This window comes from Erpetoichthys calabaricus, chromosome 11 (genome assembly GCF_900747795.2).
Source record: "Erpetoichthys calabaricus chromosome 11, fErpCal1.3, whole genome shotgun sequence".
Taxonomy (NCBI): domain Eukaryota; kingdom Metazoa; phylum Chordata; class Cladistia; order Polypteriformes; family Polypteridae; genus Erpetoichthys; species Erpetoichthys calabaricus.
Window position 1 is genome coordinate 70,315,503 of NC_041404.2, and position 26,617 is coordinate 70,342,119.

The 26,617-nt window shown below is 38.7% G+C and overlaps 1 protein-coding gene across 2 annotated transcripts in view; it reads left to right on the forward strand.

Moving 5' to 3' along the window:
* gata1b (GATA binding protein 1b) overlaps nt 1-25,254 on the forward strand; it is a 43,323-nt gene extending 18,069 nt beyond the window's left edge. The window contains exons 2-6 of one of the 2 annotated variants that reach the window (XM_051933507.1): nt 7,463-7,740; nt 10,071-10,532; nt 16,139-16,284; nt 20,469-20,597; nt 24,447-25,254. In XM_051933507.1, the coding sequence (XP_051789467.1) occupies nt 7,530-7,740; nt 10,071-10,532; nt 16,139-16,284; nt 20,469-20,597; nt 24,447-24,755 (1,257 nt within the window). In that variant the 5' untranslated portion in view covers nt 7,463-7,529 and the 3' untranslated portion in view covers nt 24,756-25,254. The remainder of the gene's footprint in view (nt 1-7,462; nt 7,741-10,070; nt 10,533-16,138; nt 16,285-20,468; nt 20,598-24,446) is intronic. The other variant, XM_051933508.1, reaches the window with a different exon arrangement.
* Nucleotides 25,255-26,617: the final 1,363 nt, after the last annotated feature.

The window sequence follows — 26,617 nt, forward strand, 5'->3', positions numbered from 1 at the left end:
AAAAAATAAATAAATAAATGGAGAAGGAAAAGAAATGCAGAAACAATTATTTCTTCTTACTCTAAAATAATGTTGATTAGATCCTGCCAGGTTTTGAAAAAATTCTGTACAGATCCTCTAACTGAGAATTAGATTTTTTCCAATTTCAAATAATATCAAACATCGGTTTCCCACTGACTTATCAGAGGAGAGTTACGATTCTTCCAATTTAACAAAATAAATCTGCTTGCCAAAAGTGTAGTGAATGCAATCACAGTTTGCTTGTCCTTCTCCACTTCAAGTCCATCTGGAAGAACACCAAACACAGCTGTTAATGGGTTAGGAGGGATTGTGATACCAAGGCTGTCTGAAAGGCATCTTTAAAATCTTGGTCCAGAATGATGTTAATTTGGTGCAGGCCCAAAACATGTGACCCAGTGAGGCAGGAGCTTGGTTGCAGCATTTGCAGGTTGGATCTTGCCCTGGAAACATTTTGGACAGTTTTAAGCGAGACAGATTAGCTCAATATATAATTTTTAGTTGAATAATTTCATGCTTTGCGCATATGGAGCTCGAGTGAATTCTCTGCATTGCTACCTTCCACTCCTTTTCTGATATATTAATTAAGAGATCTTTTTCCCATTGTCCTCTTGGATCTTTGAAAGGAAGGGACACTAATAAAATTTTATATAATGCGGAAATGGTTTCTAATTCCTTGAAATTGAGCAATATTTTTTCCAGCATGATGGAGGGTACGAGATGAGGAAAATCAGGCAGTTTCTGTTTAACAAAGTTTCTAATTTGAAGATAGTGAAAGAAATGTGTAGTTGGAAGGTTGAATTTGGAACGTAATTGTTCAAAGGATGCAAAGATATTGTCTATATAAAGATCTCTGAGCAGGTATTAAAAACTGGATATGTTTGCGAGGGTTGAAAGAGGTGGTTCTCCTACAGGGGTGCCACAGATAAAAGATTTTCCATCTTAAAATGCTTTCTAAGTTGGTTCCATATTCTGAGTGAGTAAAGCACAATTGGGTTATTAGTATATTTGCGATAACTTGCATTTATTGGAGCGCAGAGCAGGGAGTATAAAGAAGTACTACAGGATTTTACTTCTATTGCGGACCAAGCCTGTGTATGTTCATTTATTTGTGCCAAACCCAAATTTCTCCAATGCAGTGAAAAGGTAGTTCCATTCAATCATATCAAATGCCTTTTCTGCATCTAGTGATGATAATATCTCTGGGGTGTTTGACTTTACTGGTGAACGTATTACATTAAACAGGCGTCGGAGATTGGAAGATAAGTGTCAACCTTTAATAAATCCAGGTTGATCCTGTGATATTACCAAAGGCAGCACTTTCTCCGTCCTTCTAGCTATAATTTTTGAGAGTATCTTAACATTATTCAGGAGTGAAATTGGTCTGTATGATGCACATTGTAACAAGTTCTTATTTTGTTTAGGAAAGATGGTGATTAATGCTTGACGAAAAGTTTGAGGTAGAATTTGATTGTCTCTAGCTTCTGTAAATGTTGCCAATAAGAGGGGAGCTAGCTGAGTGGAGAATTTCTTATAAAATTCTACAGGGTAGCGATCAGGGCCTGCTGGTTTCCCGCTTTGAAGTGACTTTATAGCATCTAGTAATTCTGATAGGGTCAGAGATTCATCCAGTTCCTCAGCACTTAAAGTATTTATTTGTGGTGTCTGTAATGTATCCAGAAATGCATTAGATTGTGTGTTGTCTTCTTTGAACTCAGTAGAATATAAGATTTTATAGTAATCTCTAAATGTGTGCATTATATTTTTATGTTCAATGATTTCTTCTCCATTCGTGTTGGTGATTACTGGGATTGCATTGTGTACTTCTTGCTTTTCAGTTACAGTGATACTAATATTATAGTACATTGACTGGCTTTTTCCTAAATATTAAGTTAGAATTAATAGTTTTTGGAATAAATGCAGGTGTATTTATGGATTGGTGTAGATGATGCTTTGTTCCTTTCCTGGTTGGATTTCGTAGGCTCACTTGGAAATATTAAATGTACCCTGCTTTCTTTGTTTAGAGGGTCTTTTTTTTTGCTTTGACCACATCTTCAGGGTTGCGGGCTGTATTGCAGTTTTCTTTTCAAGGTTTTTACACAGTGTCCTCTTTTGACTAGGATAAAGTTTATGTCTGCTGGGAGGCTGGTGATCAGTCAGCAAGACGAATGTATGGCTTTTATATAAGGTATCTCTCTTGCTCAAGCCGTTACTATTCTTTAGCAAGATTTGGACTAATGGCACCATGGACTCATCTGACTCCAATTCGGACACATCTTTCACTCTTCCAGTCCTTTGTTGTAGCCATGCCCTAGGCATTAGGATAGTTGCTACAGACAGGAGATGTTGTGGCCAATCCAAGCAGTGAGCATACAGAGAGATCATACAGTTGATCTGTTGCTGGCAGTGTTTTTTAAAGGAACGTGTACACATCTTGCTGTTGGTTTCTTGAATGCACATAAGCCCATCCTTTTTGGTTTAATGTTGATTCAAAGCTTTGAGCATCAAGGCTGCCAGTCGTTGAAGTTATGGTTCATTGTTTGAGACAAATGTTTATGTGGTACTGCAAGAAGACACCTCTGGGGTGTCATTAGGTGATTGATAATTTTATCAGATATGGCTCTGAGGCTGCACTCCAAAGAGGCCCTGTAGAATGAAAACTGACACTCTTGATTAGAATTAAGAATGTCTGGTAGTTTACTTTTAAGTGAAGTTCTTGAGTGCTAAAGTGAAGCAAAATAGGTAATGTCAGTCTGTCTTACAGCAGCATGAGTCATCTTTCCTGCTTATAAAAGATGGTGGTGTATTGTTTTTGTATCCTAGTACTGGATATGATTATAGCAAACAAACTTTGTTGTGGAACAGTCAGGGAAATATTCCTGTTAGCTTAGGTCCTTAACATTCAATGATCTGTGTTTAAGACCATAGTTTCTCATTAATGTTCTTGTTTTGGTGTCTCACTTATCTTTAGTCTTCACTGGTATTCAGGTTTTAGCCTATTCTCTGATTGTATCCTTGTCTTTTCTCTAAAAGTGCTTTGTATTGTCTGGGACAAAAATTATATCAACAGATTCCAATCACATTCAGTGTCAGGCATGTTAGGCCAAAAACAAATCTTATTAATAAGGTAGCTGATTTCAAGAGTGACGCAAGGTTGGATGGGACTGCTCACCTTTGCTCATTATTCTGAAGCTGCCAAAACTCCATCAGAAAACTTTATGCAGTTTCAATGATTAATAGAGGACATTTTCTGTCTGCTTTTTTTACTACTGCAATGATAAAAAATTCTCTTCAGAAAAAGCAGCCGCTATAAAAAAAGGCCAGAGATTTGAGACATAATAATATTCTGTCTCATCATGACAGATGATGCATGCACTCACGTCTTTATTCTTCCTTGTGCATCTCACACTCACACTTCCTCTTTCATTGTGTCACAAAAACCAAACCGACCAATCTGATTGCCCTGGGGGCCTGGAAACATAGACGTTATTGCTTTATTATATAGCAGACTAGCCACACTACCTATTGAAAACTTGTGAGCAAACATCCAAGGTAACTGAATTCCTCCACTTTGGGGCAGCTGTGTAATGCATATCCACAAAGAATAAGCCATTCTTTTCTGGGAGAACTATAACCTCATGTATACAGGTGCTGATTCTTATTTCTGTCAAAGACAGACAATAGAATACTTTTACAATATATGCAACCTCTTGTGTACCCTATGTGTACCTTCAGCGCCATTCCTCAGTAACTGCATGTGTCTAAACCTTTCTTGATCGGTGCACCCTCACCTCAAACACATTCTCATAAAGCCTGCTTCACAGACCCCATCATTATTTTCAAGATGCCTTTCTTGCCACCTGTTTGTTTTTGTACTTTCTTTCTCTGAAGGTGACTATCTCAATGGGTCTCCTATGCTGTTTCTCATCCTTGTGTGTCTCACACTCGCAGTATCTCTTTTGATTGCATCACCAAAGCCAAACTGACCAATCATATTGTTCTGAGCGACATGACACACACATAGACCTTAGTGTTTTATTATTTAGTAGATGGAGTGATATCTCTGGTAAGGGTTATCAAAGTGGAGTCAGTAAGAATTGACAAGCAGATAAGATGTTTTCAAATATTTTTACACAAAATTCATGTCAAGCACCTGTTAAAAATTTTTCGTTTTTTGTTTTATTATCCATCCAGCCATCCATTTTCCAACCCGCTGAATCCGAACACAGGGTCACGGGGGTCTGCTGGAGCCAATCCCAGCCAACACAGGGCACAAGGCAGGAACCAATCCTGGGCAGGGTGCCAACCCACCGCAGTTGTTTTATTATTTGCTTCTAATTTTACTGTTGTAACAGCAGTGTATTTCTGACTATCATTCTTGTGGCCTTGTTTATATGAGCACCATCATTTTGCTTTTCTTGCAGTCATATGAGCTCCCATTTCATGACTGGTCACTATGATGCTGTGTGATTGGTAGGCAAATGATACACATGCCATGTGACTAGTGACATCATGGCTGCCATGTTATATATGATAGACATATGGTAAAGTAGTGTGTACACTTTGTTGTAAAATAAAGGAATGACCACATGAAAAACATATTTTTTAATAACAATATTTTAGTTAAAAATTTATTTTTTCAACTTTATTTTGTTTTTGACAAAGAATGTAACATATTTTCTTGAAGCTGATTAGTGATCCTTCAACTTATAGAGCACTATCCTTGGTAAGGTCTGAATTTGGTAATGGTTCTTAAATCTTTTCCACTTGATCTATTAATGTTAGGTACATAAGGATCCATCCATCCATCCATTTTCCAACCCGCTGAATCCGAACACAGGGTCACAGGGGTCTGCAAGAGCCAATCCCAGCCAACACAGGGCACAAGGCAGGGAACCAATCCCAGGCAGGGTGCCAACCCACCGCAGGACACACACAAACACACCCACACACCAAGCACACACTAGGGCCAATTTAGAATCGCCAATACATAAGGATATTTTATATAAAAATCCCAATGTTCACAACTACACATAAAATAGAGCATAGTGGTGTGGTGATTAGCACTGCTGCCTCACAGTGCCACAGACATGTTTAAATTCTGGCCTGGTCACTGTATGAGTCAGTTGGCGTATTGTCCTTTTGTCTATCCTTCTGCCTATGTAGACTTCCTCTGGTTACTCTCATGTCCACCCACATCTCAAAAGGATACATTTTCGGTTAACTGTGTGCTTTGTGACTGTTGTGTGGCAGGGACTGGTATCCTTTCCAGTGATGGCTTCTGCTGAATTAGGCGCTGGCTACCAGTCATTCTAAAACAGGATTGAGCAGGGTGAGTAAATAATTGGTGGATTTAATTGATTACTCCTCATCAGGATATCTTAGCCATGGATTCAACGAAAGTGTGTAGAGTAGGTACTTTACTGTTTACTTTTTACTGTTTTAATTAAAAGGTTACAGTGATCCCTCCTTGATCGCGGGGTTTGCATTCCAGAACCCCCCGCGAAAGGTGAAAATCCGCGAAGTAAAAAACATATATTTATATGGTTATTATTATATATTTTAAGCTCTTATAAACTCTCCCCCACTCTTATAAACATTTCCCACACGGTTATACAGCATAAACCCTTTGTATTCTCTTAAATATTAGGTAAGATTCATTGAAATTATGTATGTAAACACACTGTTTATATACAGTAAAACCTAAATGTTATTTTAAAGATATTGAGCGTCTCCGATATCACATATGTTACAGCCATTACGATAGACAGGCCACCAGCAATAAATACATACAATGCAAGAAAAATTGTATACAGTAAAATATGTGTACAGTGATACTAAACATATGTACATGTACTAAGTACTGTACATAGGAAATTAATTATGGTTACTCACCAACAGTGACACGACGACTTGTCCGATAACGATGAGTTTAATTTTACTGCACAACAAAGGAGAGCATTACAGCTCTTCTAAAGGAGCCTCTTCAGGCGACTGTGTAGCACCGCCGTTGTTCTTCTTCCAGCAGTCTTCAATCCAAATCCCTAAAGCAGATTCCATCGGGAGTACCGACTTATTATGTCCACTTACAACTCGTTTCACGCCCTGGTTAAAGGACACTGCGGCCGTAGATCTTATATTCTTTTCCTCCTTTTTAAATAAAAAGAACCGTGGACTCATTAATGCCGTAATGGCGTCCTACAGCAGCGTAGTTGTTCCTTTCCTTCAACATATCCAAAACGTTTACCTTTTCGGCAATCGTTAGCATCTTCCGTTGGCGCTTGGGCACGGCCCCTGAAGCAGTAGCAGGAGCAGATCGTTTTGGAGCCATAATGAAGGGCTTGACAATGCACAAAGATAAACACAAAAGTGCACAAAAGTTAACTCTTTACACAGCGAAACACATTGATGCTGAATGAGCGAGACGAGATTTCCTGGTTAACGCAAAGCGGAATCGAATTCGACACTCCATTGCTGAGCCAATAAGCACCCAGGAACTTAATCACGTGCTCTGAATGGGTAACTTCTCAGCCATCTGCCAATAGTGTCTCTTGTATGAAATCAACTGGGCAAACCAACTGAGGAAGCATGTACCAGAAATAAAAAGACCCATTGTCCGCAGAAATCCGCGAACCAGCGAAAAATCCATGTTATATATTTAGATATGCTTACATATAAAATCTGCGATAGAGTGAAGCCGCGAAAGTAGAAGCATGATATAGCGAGGGATTACTGTACTTCAAAAAGATCTTAATACATGCAAATACATTGATGTAATAAGAATGAGTTAGATCTCTGTTTATAGGGTCATTATTGCCTCTTATAGACAGTATAGAGTACAGAAATTTACTAAGGTCAATAAAAATAGTAGGAATCGTCTGGCTCATCTATTTTTTATGTTTCAGCACATACTTAACCTTCACTCGTTTTTCCACCTACTCCACATACTTACCTGCTTGTTCTCTGCCCCCAGCTGTGTCTTATCTCAAATTCTCTTAAATATGGCAAGGCTTGTATTTGACGACTGTTATAGTATTCGCTTAACCCATCTAACATGTACAGCTGCACCAGGCCTATTGTCAAAACATTTACAGACATGTTTACTATGGAAGGTGTTTGATTGAACAATGTTCTACTAATTAATAATAGTCAACCCATATTCCTGAACTGGACAAGTGGGTTAGAAAATGGATGGATGAAAGGATTGATAACATAAACTGGTGCCATCGTGTGAAATGACTGGCTGCAGCTGTCTAAGACTTGTCTTTATCTTTTACGCACTGTCTGCTATTGTTAGGTACTGTAGCTCTACTAAAAATTGCATTGAGAAATGTCCACTTGTCATCTGTTTCTGTCTCAAATAGAACTGCTCCAGTTTTTAAGCTCATTGTGACAGGCCAATCGTCTTTATAATGAGATATCAGTTTTTCTTCTGCATTTTCAGGTGCTGTCTCGGCTTACACGTCCAGGCTCAGTGCTGTTTCTCAACCTCCACACAGAGCCCAGGTGCCATGGAGGATGCTGGTGAGCAAGCCCGCTGGATTTCCCCGGCTCTGATTGGACAAGAAGCTTTAACATCTTTTTCTGAACCGAACCTTCTGCAGCCCACTGAAGAGCCTGAATCTTTCTACAATGGATCTGATTCAGACTTCACATCGCTGCCTTCCTATTTTAGCAATCCAGTGTCCAGTCGATCAGGAGGAGCATACCGTCACTCACCCGGTGAGTAGGAGCCTAGCAGTAGTGTTTGTACAACTAATATTGTTATGATATCTTTATGGTGTTTGCTAACTAATATCGAGATAACTGCTTTACTCACTTCCTCATTTCCTGGTGGAAACAACCAAATATATGAAGGATTTGTGTTAGCTTATATTTAAAAAAACTCACAGTATGCCTGTAGACAATGCTTTGAAATAATTGTAATCCTCATCATTTTTTGCCACTTTTCCTGGTGAGGTTCATGCTAGCAACTTTTGGTAGAAACACAATCAGCAGGGCTTATCAGGCCTCCCTATTCCCAACAATGTTCTCTTTTCTGAGAAGTACCTAGATGTTTTCAGAACAATGAAAAAATATAAAACCCCCAGAATTTCCTGGTTATATCTCCAAAATTTTCTGGCAGGTGGTCGTGCCTTGTACACCTCCAGTGGGAAACTAGATAGTCAATCCAGCTGTTTGGCTCCTCCATTTTCCTGTGCTCCTAACCCCATTATGCAGGGTGTGTCCAGCAATTTGTACAGGAACTTCATTTCAGCCACTTGAAATCATAATCTCATTCTTTTGGTTGGTACTCAAAGCTCATGAAAATTGGTTTGAGTGTAGACTGAGTGGTAAATCAACAACTTTGTCCAAGGACTTAGGCCTCTTTTCAACATCATGGCCTGGTACAAAACCTATAAAACTACTGCCACTGCTCCTGGTTATTAGTCAATCTCACAATTGCCTTTACTCTCATTTGGGGGCAGCTGCTCAACTCCATATATGCAAGAAACAACCCATTTTGTTCTAGAAGGACCATAACCTCAGATATAGAAGTGATGATGCGTATCACACTGATATACAAACTGTTCCATTACACAGATGAGATCACAGTCCAGTGATAGCAAGAGGACAACATCAATTGCAAACAGCAGAGATGTGTCAATGTTTCCATATTGGATAATTTCGACATATTTGGCTGTGAATTGGTATCCTGTCAATGTAAATCAAGAACAGGAGAAGATACAAGACACAGAATCCAAACTCCACCCTTAATGTTCTCAGATTTTGAAAACAACTTTTGCACCACAAAGTTTGAAGCAAAATGGGAGGTGCCTAGGTAAAGTCAATCAACTGCATTACAAACAGCATGTCCATCTAGAACTGTAACACTTTCTGTTGTACACAAACTTGACAGGAAATATGCAGCAAGAGCTCGAATTTTTGTGCATGTGGTTCTTCAACCAATACTCTGGTTTCACTCCTCTTCGAAAAATTTCCATGTTAGGTTAGCTGACAATTCTCAGTTAGTACTGGTGTGCCTTAGTGTGTCCTTCAGACAGCTCTCATCTTATCGAAAGCTGTTCCATGACATGGACTTACAGCAGAGGCACCACCTTGCTATAATCTTGTAAATGAAAAGTAAGCCTAGAAAATGGATTGGTGGATGTAAGAGATGACATAGAGGGTCAACAGCAGTCATTGCTACCTTGTAGTTGCTTGACTGTTGTGTGACTCTCAGCAGGGTGTCTTCTGTGCAAATGTTATATGTTCTCCATTCATTCAGAGGAACTTTCCTTGGAAACTTTGGATTCCACTTTTAGTTCACTTTTTGGAAAGATAATTTTAACTTGGCATTGTATGGTTGTGTGTTTGCCTGAGACAAATGGAATCCCTTTTTTGCTGCCAGTTTAGACTGTGGTTAATTGCATTGCTGATCAGAAAAAAGTGAACTGAAAAAATTCCTGAATAGATATATTGGAAGAAATTACAGATGTGCTGAATATATATCACATTTTGCCTATGTAATAAGTATAAAATACGTGTAATTTTTAGTTTTCTTAGCCCACTTTCTAGGTTTGATGTTTACACTTTATTGTTCAGTATATCATGAGGTATTCAGTTACTGTTTATACAGAAGGAAATGTACTGTCTGCGGTGGGTTGGCACCCTGCCCGGGATTGGTTCCTGCCTTGTGCCCTGTGTTGGCTGGGATTGGCTCCAGCAGACCCCCGTGACCCGGTATTCGGATTCAGCGGGTTGGAAAATGGATGGATGGATGGATGAAATGTCCTGTGCAGATGCTGGCAGACTGTTAGTCTCTAGCTGAAATTTCAAAATGCCACTGATGCAGATGTACAAGCATGTTTTTGTTCTAATAATGACTATCCTCTGTATCTGAGTGTGTGGCAGGATTCCTAATGCCCAGTCTCTTTCTACTATGCTTGTCAGCACTCATCCTTGTCTGAACACAATATTTCCTACATTTGACTCTGTTTTCTTGCCCTGAGTTTAAAATAAAGAATTGGCTCCACTGATGAGATGTTTACACTCTCTCTTTTATCTTTCAGTGAGACCGGTCTATTCGTCGCCCATCCTCAACAATCTGCAGTGGCTGGAGAGTGGTACCCATACTCTGACATCCCCGTACAGCTCCAACTGGTCAATGACCTCCTTCAGCAAAATTCCAATCCACCCTCAGCATTCCAGTTCTATCTATCCTGCCACCTCCTCTACACAACTGTACAGTCCACCCAAAGACATCATGCCCTCTCCAGACCGAGAGGATAAAGACAGCCCAAGGCTGCAAGAGGCCTTGAAGACAGAGCGGGCCAGCCCTGGAAGCAGCAGTAGTTTTCTGAATCTTGGCCTCAGCAGCAGCTCAATGCATTCACATGGTTTGGGGCCTTACGCCACATACCCTACCTCGCCTCAGGACTACAGTGGAACAGGAATGTACTCCAGCACAGTGGGGCTCTTCTCTCCTAGCTTCTCCCCCAAAATGCGCAACAAAATGCGACTTTCTCCTCCTGGTAAGGATCGTTTGATTTCTTTGATCTGTCATATAGCTCTTAGGTCAATTTTTGACATACTCCTGCTTTTAAAACTGAAGTTTTGTTTTATGTCAAACCCTAATAGTCATCATTTCAGTGTTACATTACTCTCAGATGAATAAATTAAGCAGTATGACTTTCTCTGACCATGGAGTCACATTTTATACCATTTTATAAATCCATCATGCAAATCATCCCTGGTGGGTCAGCACATTCTTCATCCTTTTAGTTGTTTATTTCAAGCAATCTTTATATAACACTCTTTTCAGTGAGAAGGCGGTGTTTTGCACCAATTTAAAACTGGAAGTAATAATAGTGAAATACACACCACATCAAAATAGCATCAATAGATTTTTAAATGTGTATATAATGGGGATAATTCTCTGAAGATCAGTAGAAGATACCAAAATCAAACTGACTAAAAAATACAACCTACCTGGCTTGCATATTATTAAGACATCTGAAAGATTTAATATGCATGAAATGTTTATGGGCAGAGTAATTTATGAAGGGGTATTTAGCTCCATCTAGCCAGTGATTCCACTTTTCAAGGCCAATAATTATTATTTTCCGACATAATAATTTTGCTCTGCTGAAGTTTTATAATAGTATTGTACCTACCTCAAGGTACTAGATGTTTCAACTTCCACTTCAAATTGAAGAGAAATATCAATATCAAAATAATTCTTAACCCTTTGCGGTCGTTAGGCCAGAAAACTGGCCTTAGTAAAAAGTGCGCTATAGATTCTTCAAAATGTTGAAGGACCTTGAGGTTCAGTAGTCCAAGCACACTTATGTGACTTTTTACTCGTAGTAAGAGCCATAATATGGCAAATGATTGAACTAAAAATCTTAATGAAAAGAGAACTGTAATTCAAATTCTCAAGGAATCTCTGTACTAAATTTACATTGTCTAGTGGTCTGCAATTCAGAATAATGGAAACTGCTTTTTTTCAACCTCAGACATAAACAGCACTGATGTTTAGTGGAACTCACATTTTTACAATTTTGGAAACAATTTATTCTTCCTTAGTCTTGTAAATACCTTTCTCACAAAAATAATGCGAGTATTATGGTAATTTGAAAAAGTCAGTTTACAGTCAGATCCATTAGAATTTGGACATTGACACAAATTTCTGAATTTTGGCTTTGTGCACCACCACAATAGATTTGAAATGAAGAAATAATTACATGATTGAAGTGTAGACTTTCAGCTTCTGTTTAAGGGGTTTATCAAAAATATTGAATAAGCCGTTTAGGATTGACAGACATTTTTCTGCAAAGCCCTCCCATTTCCAGGGGCTCAAAAGTATTTGAACAAACTAACACAGTCATAAACATAATGATAATTTTCAATATTTAGTTGAAAATTCTTTCCATTCAATAACTGTCTGAAGTCTGGAACCCATGGCTATCTCCAAATGCTGGGTTTCCACCCAAGTGATGCTTTGCCAGGCCTTTACTGCAGCTGTCTTCAGGTGCTGCTTGAATGTTGGACTTTCTGCCATCAGTTTTGTCTTCAGGAAGTGACATGCTTGTCCAGTTGGGTTACGGTCAGTTGATAAACTTTGCCACTGAAGAATATTCCATGACTTTGTGTTGAAAGCACTTGGTTTGCTGTCACAGTATGTTTTGGCTCATTGTCCATCTGTACTGTGAACCGTTGTCCTACCAGTTTTGCAGTGTTTGTCTGAATCTGAGTAGAATGTATAGCCCTGTACACTTCAAAATTCATCCTGCAACTTCTGTCAGCAATCATATCATCAATAAACACTAAAGACTGACTTCCATTGGCAATCATGCATCCCCATGCAATGAAACTGCCTCCACCATGTTTCAAGAATGATGTGGTATTCATCGGATGATGAGCCATTTGTTCTCTTCTCCATATGCTCCCTAAGCATGTGTGTGTGAGATATACTTCAAAGAATATTACTTTTTTATGAATCTGTGACATACTGAAGAATATTATGTCTTTATGAATTAGGCCTGTTGTCATTTTTTAAAGGTGAAGTGAAGGACTGAAAGAAATAAATCTCAAATTTTCATGCTTTGTTGGGTGAGTTTTAAGAACAGGTCATCCACCTGAGGCTAAGTATGTTCAGGCCTGGCCATTACTTGGATGGGAAACCAACCAGGACAATCTTGGGTTGCTGCTGGAAGAATTGTTGGTGAGCCCACAGGTGGCACTTACCCTGTAGTCTGATTGTGGATCCCAATGTCCCAGTGCAGTGATGGGGATACTGTGTTGTAAAAACAGCACCATCCTTTAGATGATATGTAAAACTGAGGTGCTAACTTTCTGTGGTAATTAAAGATCCTTCTTGAAGAGTAGGGTGTATCCCAATGTCCTGGCTAAACTGTCCATCATTAGTCATTCTGGCCCCCTAATTATCCCCTGTCTCTAACTGGCTATTTCTCACCAGTTTACCACCTAACAGCTAATGTGTGGTGAGTGTTCTGGTGCAATATGGCTGCTGTAGTATCATCCAGGTGGATGCTGTACATTAATGGTGGTTGAAGTGGCACCCCACTAACTATGTAAAAAGTGCTTTGCGTAGTGAGAAAAGTGCTGTATAAATGGAAAGAATTATTATTATTACTATTATTTAAGTTATACTGATACACCAGACAAGAACTGATCAATCTTTAGCAAAGCCTATTTTTGTATATTATTTTTTCTATGTACTAGGAGGGTATGGCAGTTTTACCAGTTCCATGGGCATCTAAGATTCCTTAGAGGTTCAAAAGGTTTTTTTACATAAACTACTGAGGTATATTTATTTCTTTCTCTTTTAGATAGCCTAGTACCCAGTTTCTTCACTAAATTAATGTCCCTTTCATAAATTCTTACATACCCTGAGTGGCATGTCACCTTTAAGTTCCTCAGAAAGATCATTTCTAAATTAAACCACATATTTACATATATATATATATATATATATATATATATATATATATATATATATATATATATATATATATATATATATATATATATATATATATATATACACACACTGTATAAGGGTGGGTAAAATTAGGTTTATAGTTGTTAGTATGTAAAAAGGCATGTGGGTTATGATTGCTACACTCAAGCACACTTTAATAATACTAATAAAAAGAACACAAGAATACAAATAATACAAGTAAATAATACAATAATCAATAAATAAATAATAATACAAGAATAAACCCGCTCTATATATGTATTTATATTGACCAATGAACTATTGACACAGTTTTAAATTCAGCAATCAGCTTGTAGCTGTTGCCTTTCTTTCAGGAAGCTCAGCATCAAAAGCTGATCAGAACTGCCTTAGAAAAGTTTTCTAAATTGTTACTCTGCTATCATTTAGAGATGTTGCCCATTCCAAGGGTTTCCTAGCCAAATGTAAAATAATACTTTAGATTATTTGGAAGAAAAAATAACTTAATTTTAATTTACAATGATTTAAGAAACCATAACAAAAACATGGTTTCCTCTTGTTATGTTCATGAATATGAGACAAGCTACTGATGCAGCAGCAGCTTATGTGGTGACCCTTTGGGTCACTGACTAAGAGTCACTGTCTTCTGTGTGCTTTATAGTCCAACACTGTGGTCAATAAGCCACACTTTCTAGAAGTAAAAATGCAGTCAGGGTTTAGACTGAGTGAAAAGAAAAAAATATTTATCTGTAGTTGATGAGAAGCCTGTTTGTTTAGTGGTGGTTAATTGAAAGAAAGGACAATAAACAGCTTTGTCCTTTTGAGGATACTTTGCTGGAAAAGCTGTGCTTCTTCTCAAGACTAGGAGCGGCATTAGAAAAGTCCTTAGCCTTCAGTTCTTAGTGAGGTGCCATGGTGTTCACATCAATTGGAGACCAACTTTATTCATTTCCAAGTATATATAAGAAAATTTCTTACCCACAAGAAATCATGGCAAGTGGTAGATTGTGGAAGAGTGAGAGGAGTGGAAGTTGTCCCTACCTGATTATGAACAACTGATTTTTCCACCATGGCAATGCACCATCACATGCAGAAAGGATAACCACTGAAACCTTAGAGAAATCTGGTGTGCAGCTGGTTGAACCCCCTCCTTATTCATTCATTTTAGAGTTTTGTGATTTCCTGCTGTTCCCTAACGTTAAAGAACATTTGAGTTGAAAAGCTTTTGAGACATGTGATGAATTGTCTGATAAAGAAAATTAGGAAGTTGTGAGCTTAACTCAAAGTGTTTTTGCTGCTTGTTTTGACAAATGGAAAGTATATTGATCTTGATGGTGACTATGGGGAAGAAGCTGGAATGCTGTGTTGAAGTCACAAATAAATGAGCCTTCTTTGGGGGAATAAGCTTTGCTTCACATTGTTACTTCTTTCATAAAAGGCTAAGGACTTTTGCAATGCCCCCCAGTATACCTTTCTTTGGCAGTCCAAATTTTGGAAATTGCTCTTTTCATAATTTTCTCTCTAATAAAATGTCTCCTCAGGCATGGAGGAACTAGTAGTACTTAAGCAGAATTTCAGTTGTTTTTTATTGGTCAGAATACATGCAAGTGATATTTTATAACAATTTTTACAGTAAAACATTTATGACTACCTACAGGAACTGTGAAGAAGAATTCACTATAATCATGCAATGGGTGAGAGATAGCACAAAGATGTGGACTCATCCCTGTCCTCAACTAGGCAGTGGTCAAAAAGGCTAATAGAATGATGGGTTATACTGTGTCAGCACCGTATGAAGTACAAGTCAAATGTGGTTATGCACAAATGTGTCCACATGTTGAAAACTGTCGGTATTTTTCATCTTTCAATTGTAAGAAGGTTATACCAGAGTTAGAAAAATTCCAGGTGGTGGTTGGGTGACGAGTTTAATGGTGTGTCTTCAGAAGATATTATTGTGCTTCCTGCACTACGTAAGTTTCATTTGATTGTCTCTATATGAGTGAGTTCATGAGTATGCTGTACATTGAATTGGCACCTAAGAGTTCTGGGATAGGCTCTTGCACCTCCTATCATGAAGTAGGCTAAAGCTATTTTTGAAAACAGAAGGATGGATAGATTGCTGTGTTGTTACCCAGTAGTTAAGGAGACCTGAACTAAAATAAAGTGTTGGTGTGAGGTAGTGATCATTTGATTTGTTTTTACTGTATTTCCTTCTACTCCTACTGTAGTTAAAATCAACTTCAATATCTAACATTGTCATACGTTAGAGAAGTCTAACAATTTTGATATTCTGTGCCTATGCAGCCATAACACATGGCGAGGTGTTCTCTGGGCTAGAGACTTGCTGCACATACCTAAGAGGATACAATACCCCAAGGGTAAGACACACAGAAGGTTGGCTGCAATGGTCTGACCTACTCCTTAAATGTCTCAAAGGAGTTCTTTTAACTTTTTAAAATTCATGGTGTCCTTGACCTGCATTTCACAGAATGGCACAATGGTAACTTGTATTCTTTACTGGAAAATTAAAATGAAAGTTTTTGATAAACAATTTTGTTCAGACTGTTTTGCACACTCATGATGTTACATAACTTGTCTGGTTGTTAGTTACAATGATTTCATGAATTAAGAATCTTAGCCTCTTTGTTGTTGCAGAGGCCAGGGAGTGTGTGAACTGTGGAGCAACTGCTACCCCACTATGGCGGCGAGATGGAACTGGACACTACCTCTGCAATGCCTGTGGTCTCTATCACAAGATGAATGGACAGAACAGACCCCTCATCCGGCCCAAAAAAAGACTGGTATGTATCAATTTAGTGGGTCTACATTGGATATTTGGTAAAGTGGAGTGAAACAAGAAAATACAGAAATGTAAGGGTAGGACAAGAGGACAGAAATTACATATAGAATGAAGAATCATGGGCTTGGAATCAGAGGAAAGCATGGAGCAGGGTATAGAGAGAACACGCCGGAGCAAGGTCAGTGAGATTAAAGGAGTGGGACAAACTTTGAAGTGTAATGGCGTGCAGTTTTACAGTTCAAGTGTGATGGGTTCAATTACCATACTCGAGCACTGTCTGCTGCACATTTTCTCCAAGTTAGTTTTCTGAGCAGTACTCTTTCATTTTCAACTTAGAATACTGTTATCAATTTTTAGCGTAACTGTTACACTGTACCTGAGCCTCTCAAGGTTTTCACTATGAGGACTTTGATCAATTGGAAACTATGAACACTCACAGCACAGAACCCTGCTGTTAGTCAGGTGGGTCAAATGAACATGGATGCTCTGCTGCTGGATTGCACCATAGCTGAACAACACGCTGTAATGTGTAGGCTGATGGAGTAAAACCTGCTGAAATTCACTGTGAGATGTTAGCTCAGTATGGAAGTGGAAATAGCATCAGTCAACAAAATGTTTATGAAAGGGTAGAGAGGTTTAAAGCAGGAAGAATAAATGCAACCAACGAAGCTCAATCTGGCCGACCATCAACATTGTGCACATAAGCCCCAATTGACATGGTGAATGCCTTCATCACAGAAAATCGATGGATTACATTGTCCGCTGTTGCTGTACATTTTGATATCAGCCAATGATCTGCACATGACATACTGCATAATGACTTGAGGTGAAGTTTTCTCAAGATGGGTACCCAAACAGCGCACTGATCTGCACAAGCCTTCAGTGGCTTCAAAAGTTTTCACTCTCTCTGCCTAAAGAAATCTCACTGCAGCTGATTATTCGACGATGGTGTAATCCCACAGCATCCAGGATTATTTGACCTTGACTTCAACTAGACTAAATGTAGAGGCTACGCTGTGCATGTTCGAGTTACCCATAAGCCACTGTGAAGTGTTATATTGTGTCAGCTTCTATCCATTACGGTTACTGCATAATTTTCAAATTGCCTTTACTTTTTGATGTACTGAAACTTAAGATTGTTCTTTCTTCAATAATGAAATGTTTTTTCTTCCATCACTTGATCTGCATGTGTAAGGTAGAGTTTGGTTGATAGCTATGGGTATGTGCTTAATGCATGAATCAAGTTTTGCAGTGCTATGGAACAGTGGTGTAGCTAGCTCGCTGAAGGCCCCTGTGCAGCGGCCCAAGGTGGGTCCCTCCTGTCTAGCATAACTGTTAGTAATTTATTCACAACTAGATCGTAGGGGCCAGCTGGGCAGTGGTGTCACGCTGGTGACAAACAAACTGGCTCTCTAAATGAAATTTTAATTACTTTTTAAATTGCTTTATTACAGCCTCTGTAATAAAAAATAAATAAATTGTGAGAATGGAATGTAGGAGATGTGGGTAGTAGTAGTAGTCATACATAAATATATGTAAAATGTGGACCCGCTTACTTTTCCAAGACAACTTTGTGAGAGAAGATGATTAAAATGTAACATAAGCTAGTAAGTAGAAACTGTTCTGTGCTATAACATGAAAGAAACAATTTCAATTTGTAGCAAATTAAAACGGCAACACCAGCTGACAGGATACTACTACACAATCAACCCGTTTTACACAAGTTCTGAGAAAATTGACATCATAAAGTGGTGATGCTCAGAAATCCTCACAGTAGTGACACTAATGCATAGTAAGCCATACTAAGGTACACAATAAAACAGATTACAGATATGTTAAACTGTTAAAGCTTACAAAAATGGAACTGACTGACAATTCACAAATCATATTACTTACAGTATAATATCACTTCTTCTTCTTCTTTCAGCTGCTCCCGTTAGGGGTTGCCACAGCGGGTACCTTAAAATACTCGCTCGTGTGCCTTCTGTTGTGCAAAAGGCTTAACAATGTTTGACACATCAAGTTGTCCGGCACGGTCGTTTTCGATTCGGCTGTTACACTCACAACTCTTCAGCTATTTACAGCTCCTTTATCAGATAAGCAGAATAACAGCCATTTTCTTTAGTTATGAAATTTAGGCACAATAATGGCAAAAACACCTTAGGGCATACGGCATTAAAATACAAGAGTCTTTAGTTCAGACTCACTTTTAATAGTTGTAAAGAAAATTAAGATACTATGCACCATGAAAGATACTGTATAAAATAGGAAAAGCTATTCAGGTAAAAGTTATTCCAATGCAATGAGGTAATGTGTGATTTTATGTTGTGCACCATTCCTTCATCCCTTGACTTCAAACATGGAGGTGTTTAAGGAAAGCCCACAAAATGTTTGCAGCATCTATTACCCTGTACTATTCTTACAACAAATGTCACTTCCTCTTCTTGTTGTAGTGTGATAACAATACTTTGTGTAACAAGTTACTTTGTCAGCCTTCTGCGTCATACGCCTGTGTCCTTGGGAAACACATTGTGGCCTTTCTACTGAGAGAACTACCTTGCAGTATGGAGCACTCTTATTTAAAATTTTTTAAAACACAGCACTTATTATTAAATCAATGTTCAAGCTCCAGAAAATAAAAATGATCATATCTAATCATTTTGGCATGGAGGAAGCTCTTCCTGGTTTAAGTGGTTGTCACAAATTCACAGCATTTTAACACTGTAAAAACTGTACTTGCTGATAATCTTTCATTTGAGTTCTTTCTTATTGTCCATGTGTAATTTGCATGTTTGCTCACATTTCAAATTCAAGCAGATTAGACCAATTTACTTTTCTAAATTGGCCTGCTGTACATGGGTATAGCCGTGTATAGATGATAGACTAGCAACCAGGATCAGTTTCATACTTGTGTCCAGTATGTCCAGGGTTGTCTTGTTTTGACAGCAAAACAGAAACATACATAGGCATCAGAAACATTGTGGGCTCTTATGCTCCTGGGACCCCCAGCCAGTGCCCATTGTGCCCATATGTTAACATGGCCTTGAGTGCATCCAAGAATGCTCCAGCTGCCCATGTCCCTATACTGGCCTAAGAACATTGAGAAAATAACTAAAGCACAAAGCGCAACTAGCTTTTCCAGGAGGACTTTCAGTCATTAGGCCGGGGTTAAATAAATACTTCCAATGTGCAATCACAGCACACTTCCAGCAGGGGGTGCCTGAAGGCATTCTTTTTAGATGCCCAAACCAACTATTCTTGATTCTGAGGTATGAAAACACTTCTTTCAAGTCCTTGCTTACTGCCACCAAGACTGCAATCTTGTGAAGAAATATCCCTGTAACTCCTGTACCGGTGATCCCATTTTGGTCGCTGTTCACATACACATCAGAACCCTCACTTATAGCCCCAAAAAATGAGAATTCTGAGGAGCACTGACCAATAATTTCAATGTTTTGTATGAAACAAACTCCTGCTTCACCATCAAAGTGTCAGGCTGTAGCCATTCTGCTGGTCATTACCACAACCCAGACTTCATTCACTCACACAGAACAGGAACAGCTGCTCCTCTCTCTTCTTTATTTGCAAATATTTCATATAATTAATTGATGAAAGTATTATAATTTTAAATGCATTCATTAAGTGAAATATTAAGGAATCATCTCCTTTTAATTTTTAATGGATTCAGCAATTATCTCACTTAATCCATTTTAAAATGTTGTAGTTGTGGATGACTTAGTGGTGAAGCAGGTAAACATCTGCGTCAGTAATAAACGCCTGTGTCTACACGTGACATCAATCCATCTGGGGTGTCACTTGACGCTTAATATATTGATATTCACGTGAGGGCTAAATGGTTTTGCTTAGTGAAAGACCACTAAAAGAGGACATTTTATTCTGATAGCAGCAGTACATTTGTAACAATTCTGGCAAAAAATAAGGTGGTGTCTACCATACCCTATAGAGTAGGACAAAGCCTTCCAAAGGACATACATGGGATTTGTTCCTCAAAAAATTAACTTTGTTGCTTTCTCTATTTTGATACTCCTCTTTTCATTTTTGTGCTTAGGCAACTTGATTTTTATAGCAGATATCCAAGGTGTCTAAAATACAGGGATGTAGTCCTTTTGGTTAGAGGAACATGACTAAGAGGGCTTTCTCTGAAGGCTTTATTTTCTTCTCAAGCAGATTGTAAGCAAGCGAGCTGGCACCCAGTGTGCTAACTGCCACACAAATACCACGACACTGTGGAGACGCAATTCCAACGGGGAACCAGTGTGCAATGCCTGTGGCCTCTACTTCAAGCTTCATAATGTGAGTATTGCAACCATTACACTTTCTGAGACTGCTCAGCCTGATGCTGAGGCAGATAATGTCTTGTTTTGTCACTCATGTACAATTTTAAATTGGGATTACTTTGTGCTGTAGTAATATATAGTTAAATGCTTGTTTTATATAGTATTACCTTAAGAAAATAAGTGGGAATCAGGTATCTGGTTAGGACACAGACACCCCAGTAGCAACCTGTAAATTCCTATGATAAGCAAATAATAATAATAATAATTCAGGTCTGTAATCCTCAATTGGACAGACAACATACAAAAATGAATGAATGAATGAATAAGAATAATCTATAACCCAGAATTGAGTAGACACCAGGGGGTAATTCAGCGAAGCACACATATAAAATTGAGACTTGAATTATTCTCGCTTGAATGAGACTTGTTTTATAGTCACGGTTTAATCAGATCTATGACCACAAAGTGTTTCTTGTTAATTCAAAACGGGCTTAGGCAATCCACAGTTATGCATGCACTCCTGATATTTTAGCAGCCTGGAGAATCAGCCATCTAGAACAGAGGTAGGCAAAGTCCATCCTGGACGGCCAGAGTGGCTGCAGGTTTTTTTTCCAACCTGATTTCTTAATGAAAGATTGATAATTGCTGTTCAAACACTTATTGTCTCACTTGTTAAGATTTTTTTTTTATCTTAAACAGCTGCATTCACTGGTTTTACTGGCTGCTTATTAGCAATAAGATACAAATCACAAAGGAACAAGCAGTTCTCCACATAACTTGTTTCGATTTACACCTTTGTATATTCATCATCAATTATCTAGTTTACTAAAATATTTGGAAGAAAACTGAAGAGAAAAAAGTGAACGACTAAGGATTATTTTTCTCTTTCAGCTATTAGATCATTTAAATGATATCAGTGAATCGTCAAGAGGTTTACTTACCTTAAACCAGAGTTTAAGAGTAAACAAGAGGTTTACTTACTTACAGCGACATTCATGTCTCTGGTGACTCTTTCTATGAAGTCAGTAGATGGAATGAGAAGGCACGGGGGTGGTGGGGTGGGGGGTGGGGGTCATGAGGTCAATGAAAAGGGGAGTGTGGCATTCCTGATATCTCTGCAAAAAGATGAAAGTCCTGGTGCTTCTTCTTTTGCTATAAGGCTGCAAGACATGGACACTATGCAGTGACCTGATATGAAGACTGGACTGGACTTTGGTACTGTGTCTCTTTGCAGAATCCTTGCTGGTTTGACTTTGTGTTGAATGAGCAGTTGCTCATGGAGTCCCAAATGAGGCACATTACCTATATTGTGAGGGAGCGTCAGTTACGGCACCACAGCCATGTAGCGTGATTCCCCAAGGGTGATTCAGCTCGCAGGACCCTCATTCTTAAGGACCCGAGAGTCTGGACCAGGCCAAGGGAATGCCCATGTAACACCTGACTACAAAAGATAGATGGTCATTTCTGGAGGATGGGACTGGACCATGTGTCTGCCTGGGGGGTTGCCAACCAGGATCCCGAGCTGTTTCATTGTGTGGTTGGTGTGGCAATGCGCTATACCAGTGCATGCTCCATAAATCTGACCTGACCTGACTTGGTGAAAAGAGAAAGTCTATGATATAAGATTGACTTGACATGATAGCAGGGCCGACTCTACTATTTAGAACAACTAGGCACACACCTACGGGGCAAAATTAGTGTAGGGAGTATTGATCTTTTTATAAGTACAGACCTTGACCAATGAACACACAGTTTAATGCAGTTGTCTGTCTTCTATTACTCTTAATACATTTTTCTGCATATTAATGATTTTGGTCTTAATCTCTGAAAAGCTATACAAACTCTTTATGAGTGGCCTTCCACATCTCAGGACTCATCGTATGCAGCTTCAAAGAGGCTGTCTTTATTGTTCTTTATATTTTTTACCATCCTTATTTCAACATTGGGTTGATGCAGATTCTTGATGCATGCATATATTCAGCTTTCCATTTCTTAATTTTCCAATCAGTTTTAGGAAGTCCTTTTATGTGCCTGTTTTTAATCCTGCACCATATTTATCTGCACCAAATAAGGAACAAAAACACTCCAAGGCTTCATATCTGCTTAACTATTGAACTAGTTAGCATTTACTTTACAACCTTGGAATTTTTTGAATTGCAAATTTAATACTATAAATATTATGCTTCTTTTCAATTACCATAATTATTCTATATTTGTATTAATACATTTATATGAATAATTGTTTTTAATTAGTTAAAAATATAGAAAAATCCTATCATACAATGTAGTGGTCTTTTGTAGTGTACAGTGTATATACTGTTTATATATATATAATGTGGTGGGTGGACGGGACGCCCCTTCTACACATGTTCCGGGGGAGCAATCATGGACTGTTCAATACCTCCCCCGGGACACTTGGTGGCAGCCTCCCTGGTTAAGGATAGTGCCTCAGTTTCACGCAGGGCTTCATGGGAGATGGAGTTCTCCACAGCCCTGTTGGGATCTGGGGTGGCCGCCAGGGGGTGCTGCATGGGTCCCTGAGACAGCCTGGACAACTCTACAGCCCCATAAAAAGGGCAATAAAAAGGGCCAGCAACCACCACTCAGGGCCATAATCGGGAGGAAAAGGGCGAGGTTGTCTGGGAGGAGTGGTGGTGTCAGAGGAAGAGTGTTGTGTTGTTGGTTGGTATTAAGTGCTTTGGGACTGTGTATTGCCTGTGGGGTTCACGGGGAAGACGTGCCCCACAGGAGAAGAAAAATAAAAGTCCTCTTGTGTTTTGTATGTGCCTCAGTCTGAGTCTGTGCCAGGTCGGGCGCTATACAGCGTCCAGTTCACAATATATAGGTTTATGAGTGATATAATTTTCATCAAATTTATCATTGGAGAAGGAACCTGTTCAAACAATTGCTTGCAAAGATAAAGTCAAGAAAAAAGCAGTTTTGTATATTAGTAATTTATATTTTGAAAAGAAGTTTACTTAAACATATTGTTTTTTACTTTTTAAAACTGGTATACTGAACATGAAACTGCAATCAAGCAAATCACCTATTTTATTATTAAGTTACATTGTTCTTCTCATAGATTATTATGTTTATGTCAGCACATTTTGTAAGTAAAATATACCCATTTCAAAAAGCTAAGTCAAATTTCCATTCATTTACCTAATATCTGTAGTAAACTGCTAGTTTTCTTTGCTGCCGTTTATTTGTGAAATCTATTGAAATTCATATATACCAATAGACCCATTAAATACATACTTGAATATAGATTTATAAATTACTTAATAATCCATGAAAACTACCAGAGTAAAAAAAAAGGTTTGCTGAAATACTACAGTATGCCAAAGGGTAAAACCACAAGACTTCCCTCCGTGTTGACCCAATGACCCAGCTCTTACCACACTGAAAAGGTCATATGTTTGTTTGCATGGGCTCCATTTACAGCTTCACCTAGGGCAGCAAAAATGCTAGAGCTGGTCCTGCATGAAAGAATGAAAACACTAACAACATATAAAGCTAAATAAGATCTTTTTTGGCAAGGGTCATTTTCTAGTTAAGCAGTCAGGTTGGAACAAAAACTAAGAACCACTACAGCCCTCCAGAACCATCTCTTTTGTGCCCCAATAGTACCCTTAAGCAGACACACAAGTATAGATTGGATCATTTCATTTTTATTTTTCCCACACATTACTTTTTTCTGTCTTCTTTTGTATTATAGGTAATGTGTTGACCCTAAATAGAAGTTTGCTTGTGTGCTCTTAAACTTGCTGTTTTGTTCCTCTAGTGACCTTGACATCTTCATCCTACTTTCCTTCCTCACTAACAGAGAATTTACCCATTTTTCACTCTTGGCTTTGGCTTGCAGGTGAACAGACCTCTCACTATGAAGAAGGAAGGAATTCAAACACGAAACCGCAAAGTCTCCAGCAAGTCGAAGAAGGCCAAGAAATCAGTAGAGAGCTTCCCTGAGTATGCCAAGATGCACTATGATGAATCTGGCCCTTACCCTCTGAGTCCATCCTCCCTGCCTGCTCACATGACACCTATCAGTCACATGCTTCCCTTCAGCCATTCTCCACATCTTCTTACATCGTCCCCATCTTCCTTACATACCAGCACTGGACTGTCATATGGGCATCATGGCCCATCTGGAATGGTGCCCACCTTGGTATAGTAATCTGCACAAACTTTCAGGGTTTAAACTGATCATTTGATTATTTGAGCTAATTTACAGGGAAGGGTCATTGCTCAAAACATGCTGTGGCCAAGTACTGCAATGCTGATATGGACGTTCTGCTCTGACAGCTGCACCCTGATAGCTGGCAGGATCTTATTGAGCTTGGTGCCCCCCACCAACTCTTCTTAGGCCTAAGATGAGAGAGTCCATTGAGTCTTCTCGGGCTGTTTTTGATGTTTTGGGAACCACTCTGTGGAGTTTTTTATTTTGGTATGTGTTGAAAAACAGACCATGAGCAATTTGATGTGTAAAGTGTAACCAAGAGAAAAGTAAATTATATGATGAAACGGCCTAAACATTCTACTCTGCTTCTGAAGCTGTCTCTTTGTTTTGGTGAGAAGAACAAGGATTGCGGGTAAAATGCTAACCTCATGTTTGACCTTCTTTGTGATTTATATTTTTGTTAAATAAGTAAAAAGGAATAAAAGATTAAAAAAGCAATGTTTGTATTTAAATGTATGTTCATGTGTAGCATAACAGTTAACGCTTTGATCTCTGAGTTCTAAGTACCTAGGTTCATTTCCTGGCCTGATCACTGGCTGTCTTGAATGTATGTTTTCTCATGGGTTTTCTTAGGTTATTCCTGTTTTCTCTGATGTCCCAAAGTAGTGTGCTACATTGAAAGTTATCTTGCAATCCTAAATTCACCCAATATGAACAGATAAGTCCTCCTCAAGTGATTCTGTTTTACTACAAAATATAAGGGGTCCTGGAGGGGTCTGGGCCCTGTAAATAACCTCATGCCCACGCTAAGTCTGAAAATCAAATTTGTGTGTAATTATTGAAAAGTAAAATTTAAAAACAAGTAAGAGTATTATAAATTACTCTGTTCCCGTTACTGAAAGTGTTTGAGTGGCAGCAGCCCAGCAGCAAGGAAGGGAGGCACATCCTTTGCATCAGAAGTAATTGAGAAAGAGGGCAAAAATCTTCACAGGAAATAAATAAATCAGAGTCCCACGCTAGGGTCAGTGATAATGTGAAGGGGCATCATCTCAGTGAATTGCTAATACATTGATACCAAAAGTGTCCAGGTTATTCATAGCATGAAGGCAGCCACATCTTATTCCTAGTTCATATTGTTTGCTTTTAAGGTGTTTCCTGTGGTCTGTAAAAAACAGAAAGTGAAGTCATCAGTCTAATGTGTTGTTGTACAATAAACAAGCCTATTATTGCAATGAGTCTGTGATAGTAATACCCAGAGGACTTCAATTCCCAGCAGTCAGCAGTAGTGCCCAGACTCCAACTGGAGGGAGACTTGATTGGTGGTTCAGAGTGGCGCTGCAGCAGTCTTTAACATGTATTGCCTAAGTGCATGTGTGTTATGATGCTGGTGAGAAGCACAAGGTGCCATGGATTGGGCTTTGCAGAGTGTGTTTCCTATGTGATGTGAATCCTGTACTTGAGGTAAGCATATTCAAAGAAACTGCATTATCCGGACTTGTTTTATTGCATATTACATAGTTCCAGAATGAGATTTCAGTGCTCAGACAACACTGGAGCACTAACGGGATCCCCCTTTTTCCATGAGGTATTTCACACACTACTGATTCTGAGTACCCATGATTCTGTGTTGGAAAAAAGAGAGTCAGATATTAAGTGGAAAGGTATTTAAATATTTTTAGGTGCAGATTAACAGTTCTGTGATTTCAAATTAAATTGAAAACTGCCTCTGATCAGTTATTTTCATCAGAAATTGCACTGAACACTATCATATTGTATGGTGCATAACTACAGGAATCTAATGATTACATACAAATGAGAGTAGCTTTGTAGTATTGTTGCTGAAGCTGCTGGTGTGG